The 6,139-nt window shown below is 40.5% G+C and overlaps 1 protein-coding gene across 1 annotated transcript; it reads left to right on the top strand.

Annotated features, from left to right (window-relative positions):
* The first annotated feature begins 4,815 nt into the window (after window positions 1-4,815).
* Window positions 4,816-5,784, top strand: LOC141497458 (olfactory receptor 10H2-like). Its single transcript, XM_074200109.1, has one exon. The coding sequence runs from the start codon at window positions 4,816-4,818 to the stop codon at window positions 5,782-5,784; it is 969 nt and encodes a 322-aa protein (XP_074056210.1).
* Window positions 5,785-6,139: the final 355 nt, after the last annotated feature.

The following is a 6,139-nucleotide window of genomic DNA, read 5'->3' as shown; positions in this document are numbered from 1 at the left end:
CACACACACATACACACACACACACACACACATCTTTCTAGAATTCTCTAAACTCAACTTTTTCATCAGTTCTTATAGTTCCATTGCAATATTTCATTACAACCATTCAGTCATTCCTCATTTGATTTCCTCCTCTTAATTTTTAATTCAGTGCTACAACAAAAATTACTGCTATAAATATCCTTCTATGGTTTCCTAAATTATAAAATGGTAATTATAGATAATAATAACACCTATTTATTTTCCAGGGATGTAGTGAGGATTAAATATGATCATGTTTGAAAGTCCTTAATCCAGTGCCTCATATATGTTATATATTTAATAGCTGTTTATTTCCTTCAATATTCCCCATTCCCTTCAAAAGTGAAAGGTTCTGGAGTTCCTCTCTCACCAGAAGGATTTATATGAATATCTTGTTGATGTTTTTTATCCAAAAAATGGACAGAACAATCTGGAACCCAAATGATATGAGGGGGAGTGTCTTCCACATAGTCCCAGGAATTAACACAACTACCTTGAAAAGACACGTCTTGTTATGGTAGTCAGGATTGGGAACTCTAGTTCTTGGTTTTTTAGCTCTCAGAATTCCAGTCACTGGAGTTCAAGCCTGAGTTCCTCAGCCTAATTTGTGCAGCCCTGGCAACAATCTGCAATTAGTGAGACAAGGTACAAACTCAGCTCTATCAATTCTTTAAGTTTCTCTAGGGGGCCCATCTGTTTCCAAAAGCTGGGAATTGTATCCCTGGGGGAGCTGAAAGCTCTGTGGTCTGGGGAAAGCAATAGGTCTGAAGAAAAGGATATGTATAAATAGACTAATATTTTCCTACTTTGGCTTGACCTATAGCTCACTCATGAACATGTTAACTGTTCTCTCTTTATTCTGGGTCAAGCTTGAACTTCCTACACTCAATACCCCTTATGTCAGAGGAAGCAGTGCCAAGCTATAAACAGTCACTCAGGTCCTGGACACTCACGCCTCAACAGGTGAGCCATTCTCTTCCCCCCCATACTCCAAGGAGAAGGGAATTGTCCTTCTCTACTTTATCCAAATAATCAGAATATTCTTGAGATCCAGTGCAGGTGGGGAAAAAGTAATATGGGCCTTGGTAGTCTGAAAATTGCAAGATTGATAGATCTAGGAAAGAAAGGGCACAAAGGAGATAGGAGACAGTTTGTGCCAGACCCAGAGATTTTCATAGAAGGGAGAAAGATGGAGGCATTCTCTGATCAGGACCCATCAGAATAGTTGTCATTTTTGGCCACCACTTAAAATAACAGAATTATATCATGTAAGTAGTGGGAGAAATCTTAGAACAGAAAATATCAAGGAAACTTAGAATGCAACCAATTGGAGCTGGGCGGGGGGGGGGCTATTACAACAGAGACTGTCAGGGCTGGGAGAGCCCTTAGAACAGAGAATGTCAGATGTAGGAGGGTCCTTAGAAAAGTGAATATCAGGGCTGGAAGGGACTTTATTCAAAGAGTTCCCTAAAGAAGCATATTGAGCAGCTGGAACACTTTTGGAGGCAATCAAGGTGGAGAGACTTGAGGAATTGTGTGGGGCAGCTAGGCAGTGCAGTGGATAGTGCACCTGTGTGGGGCAGCTAGGCAGTGCAGTGGATAGCACACCAGCCCTGGAGTCAGGAGGACCTGAGTTCAAATTTGACATCAGGCACTTAATAATTGCCTAGCTGTATGCCCTTTAGCAAGTCTCTCATAACCCCATTGCCTTAAATAAAGATAAAAAAAAGAATTGAGGAATTGTGGGTTCTTATCTGGAGAAGAGATGTTAGGGTTTGATTATTTTGAGTATGTGAAAAATTATAATGGGGAAGGATGATTAACCTCATTTTGTGTGACCCCAGAGGTCAGTCCTAAGAGCACTGGGGAGAAACTTCAGATACAGTTTACTATTTCATAGGAAGGAAAACATTTTAAGGATCTAAAATGGTCATGAACAGGATAGACTTGGTAAAGCAGCTTCACCTCGATTTGCCTCAGTTTCCTCACTGTAAAATGAGGAGTGTTATTAGTTGATCTCTGAGATTTCTTCCAAACTCAAATCTCTAATCTCTGATTCGAGCCCCTGGAGTTCTTAAAGCACAGGGAAGTGGACCATGTTTTGGATGGGAGAATCATGTATTAGCAAGTGACACAGTAGATTGAGTACTGTCCTTGGAGATAGGAGGAGGGGGGTTCAAATCCAGTCTCAGACACCTGCCGCTTGCTAGCTGTGTGGCAGGCAAGTCACTTAACTTTGATTGCCTCTCATCCAGGGCCATCTCCAATCCTGATTCATATCTGATCACTGTACCCAAATGGCCCTAGAGGAGAAAGCGAGATAGCCCTTAGACACACATACACACACACATACACACACACACACTCAAATCCAATTCACGTGCTTGTCATGGCATCATCTTGATGTTGTGGTCTTCTTCAAAATTGAAAGACAATCCTTAAAAATAGACATGTGCAGTTGAATGAAAAAATGTAAATAAATAAATAAGAAATGAAGGACAAAAAAACATTTTGGCAATGAAAACCTCATTCATATGTTTGGGGAGGAAGTAAGAACTCAGACACAGGCAGAGATAAGAATGAAGTCACCACAGAAATGGAGTTAGGGAGGAAGATAATCTTGGAGGTGGCGGTTTCCAGTTCCAAATATGGGAAGGAGATAAAAACAAAAGTTGTAAAAAAAATTATGTAAATGAGACAAGTGACAGGAAGGACAAAGACTTGGCAGAATGCTGGGATGGAATAGGCATGAGGCAAAGCTGCTAATGTTTGGGATGGAGTTGGAATGGATCATGTGGTCATTGGGGAGCAGACTGACAGAATTAAGTTACAGTGGAAAGAGCTCTCAATCTGGAGGCTGAGAAACTGAACCCAGGTCCCTGTTCAGCTTCTTGCTACTAGTGAGAATTTGGGAAACTCCCTTTACCTTTCAGGTCTCAGTTTTCTTAGTTGTAAAATGAGGAGTTTGATCTAGATGAGATCCCTACTATGTCAATGTCTGTGACCTTTTGAGTGGGAAACTCTCCCCATTTGGCAAAAAGAGATCCTGAAAGGTCTGAACATTAGCTGTAATGTAAGGGGCTTCAGATTCTCTACTGGATGAAGCTCTAGAGGAGGAGGTCAGCAAAGAAGCATCAGAGAAAAAGACATCCATGTTTCCTGGAGCAGTTGGGGTGGGTTATGAGAGACACAGACCTGCCCAATTCTCTCAGAAGCCAGAGCAGTTGGGATGGAATGTTGAGGACACCAGAGGAGGAAAAAGTGTGTGAAGACCTGGGACCCTGAGGACTACTAGAAGGGGATATTTACTTTTTTCCTCCATTCCTGCTTTGGTCACTTTGGGGCCAAATTTGATAAAAATTAGATCCAATATAAATTACATTAGCTTCAAAAGTTTCACACAATCTTTTAAGTACAAGATTTAAGAAGGAAAACCAAGTGACAGCTTTTAAAATGAGGGGTGTTTGTGTACCACATATTCAATATGGAGCAATTACATGGCATAGCAACCAAAAATATTATAGCAATCTCAGTTTGACAACTTTAAGAAAGATTTAGAGATCATTGAACAAGGATCAGATATTCTGAGCAAGAAGGTATCTTGGATGTCATCTAGTCAAACACCTTCATTTTACAGAGGGGAAAATGGAGATTCAGACCAATGAAGTGACCCGCTTGAGGCAAATGTCCAGTTCTATATGTAGGTTCAAAAAAATCAATTTCACAATTTGAACAAGCTGAATTGAAATCCTGCCCTTCTCACTTACTAACTGTGTGATCAAGAAAAAATAAATTAATCTCTTTAATATTCAGTTTCCTCTTCTTAAAATGATAGGACCCAACTCAAAAACCTCTAATGTGCCTGAGTTCTAATGGAAGAAAAAAACTAACAAATAGACAAAGTAGAGGTTTTAGTATATTATAAGCTCAGTGGAGATAACAATGTGAAACAGAGGCCAAAAAAAAAATCAACCCGAGGTTCTTAGGCTGCCTTAACATATACATCAGAAATCATAAACTAGAACTAAAGAGAGCTTTAGAAATCATCTGGTCCAATTCCCTGACTTTACAGATGAGACCTAGAGTGGCAGAATCACACAGGTATTAAAAGAGCCTATATTTGAACCCAGATCCTGTTCCTTCAGACACAGAACTTTCTCCCCTTGACCATTCTTTATTTATAATTAGAGGAGACACTTGTCTTGATGCTCTTAACCCTGTGACATCAAACTTGATTCATGATGCTCAGACCCAGGTATTACCTTTTAGAAAGATCATTGACAACATCTATAACAAGATAAACAGAATGGGGAAGGGACTGAAGATATTTTCATATAGAAATTGTTTAAAAGAACTGAGTTGGCTTATTCCAGAGAAGAGGAGATTTTGGGAAAACCCATACTTGTCTTCAGGGGTTTAGAGTACTGTTAGGAAGTACTGTCCTGCCTAACCCCAGAGGTTAGAAGTAAGAGTAATGGATAGATTTTAGTTTAACATAGAGGAACATCCTGGCAAAGTGGACATTGAGGAAGGTTCTAGTTCATGTCCTTTCTTGCTGGCTCTTTTTTTTGTTCCCCTGTTCCGACAAACAGTTGTACTATAGTAGGATGATTTTTTGTGGAAATAGTGAGGGGTTTTTTAGTATCACTGGAAGTTTCCCAGTTGAAACTGGATAATCACCTGTTGGGAAACCACTAGAGGAGATTAATTCTTGGGTAATAATTGGACTTGATGCTCTCTAAGGCCCCTTGCTTCTCTCAGAGTCTGTGATTCAATGATAACTTTACTTTTCTCATGTCCTACTCTGGAATAGCCTCCATGCTGGGGCAAAACCAAACCACAGTGACTGAATTTATCCTCATTGGATTCTCACCATTCCCCCAACTTCAGCTTCCATTCTTCGTGCTTTTTCTGCTGATGTATTTATTCACATTGCTGGGCAACTTTCTCATCATGTTAGCTGTCTGGAATGAACGGAGTCTCCACAAACCCATGTATTTCTTCCTGTGTACTCTTTCCATCTCAGAAATCGCCTACACATTGGCTATTAATCCCCGCATGCTTGCTGACCTGATCTCAACTCACCACACCATCTCCCTCTGGGGTTGTGCCAACCAGATGTTTTTTACATTTTCCTTTGGTCTCACTCACTGTTTCTTGCTCACCATCATGGGTTATGACCGCTATGTGGCCATTTGCCACCCCTTACGATATAGTGTGATTATGAGTTCACATTGCTGTGCTTACCTGGTGGCTTCCTCTTGGCTAAGTGGTGTAATTATGGGGTTAGTGATCACTCTTCCTATTTTCAACCTGACCTTCTGTGGTCCTAATGAGATCCATCACTTCTTCTGCCAAGTACCCCCCTTGGTGAAGCTAGCCTGTGGAGATGTCTCAGCAGTGGCCCTAGGAATTGGAGTGGTCTATATTATAGTCCTTATGGGTTGCTTTCTCCTTATCCTTCTCTCCTATACCTTTATCGTGGCCACCATCTTGAAGATTCCCTCAGCTGAGGGCCGGCGTAAAGCCTTCTCTACCTGTGCTTCCCATCTCATTGTGGTGGTTATACACTATGGTTTTGCCTCTGTTGTACACCTTAAGTCCAAGACCTTAGAAGCCTTGGAAGGGGATACCTTGATGGGCATTTCCTATAGTTCTCTCACTCCCTTTCTGAGCCCCATCATTTTCAGCCTGAGAAACAAGGAACTGAAGGATGCGCTGAAGAAAATGCTCCTCAGGAGCCTGTGCCCCTCAAGACTGTAATGGAGAGATTAAAAGATGGTCAAAAATAAAAATGTATTTGATATTTGATCCAAATCTCATGTTATGGGACATTTCCTAGATGGGTGTATGGATAAATGAATGAAAATGAAATTTAAGCACAACCTATATGTTATATGTTGGAAACACAAATAGAAAAAAATGAAAAGGGCTCACTTTTCAAGGAGCCTACATTCTAATGGAGAGAGATTATCATTAATAGGAGTAGGCTGATACTGACCTCCATTGAATTATTTCTTCTCTTTTCTCACTCTTGAAATGAAACTTTCATTTCAAATGAAATTTTGGAGAGTCCTCATAGTTTATTCATTCCTACCTGGATATCATGAGAAGGTCC

This window comes from Macrotis lagotis, chromosome X (genome assembly GCF_037893015.1).
Source record: "Macrotis lagotis isolate mMagLag1 chromosome X, bilby.v1.9.chrom.fasta, whole genome shotgun sequence".
NCBI classification, from domain to species: domain Eukaryota; kingdom Metazoa; phylum Chordata; class Mammalia; order Peramelemorphia; family Peramelidae; genus Macrotis; species Macrotis lagotis.
The sequence above is the reverse complement of the archived record's forward strand: the minus strand, read 5'-3'. Positions and strand labels throughout refer to the sequence as shown.

Coding starts and splice junctions, on each gene's coding strand:
- LOC141497458 (XM_074200109.1), top strand. CDS start 4,816: ATGTCCTACTCTGGAATAGCCTCCATGCTGGGGCAAAACCAAACCACA.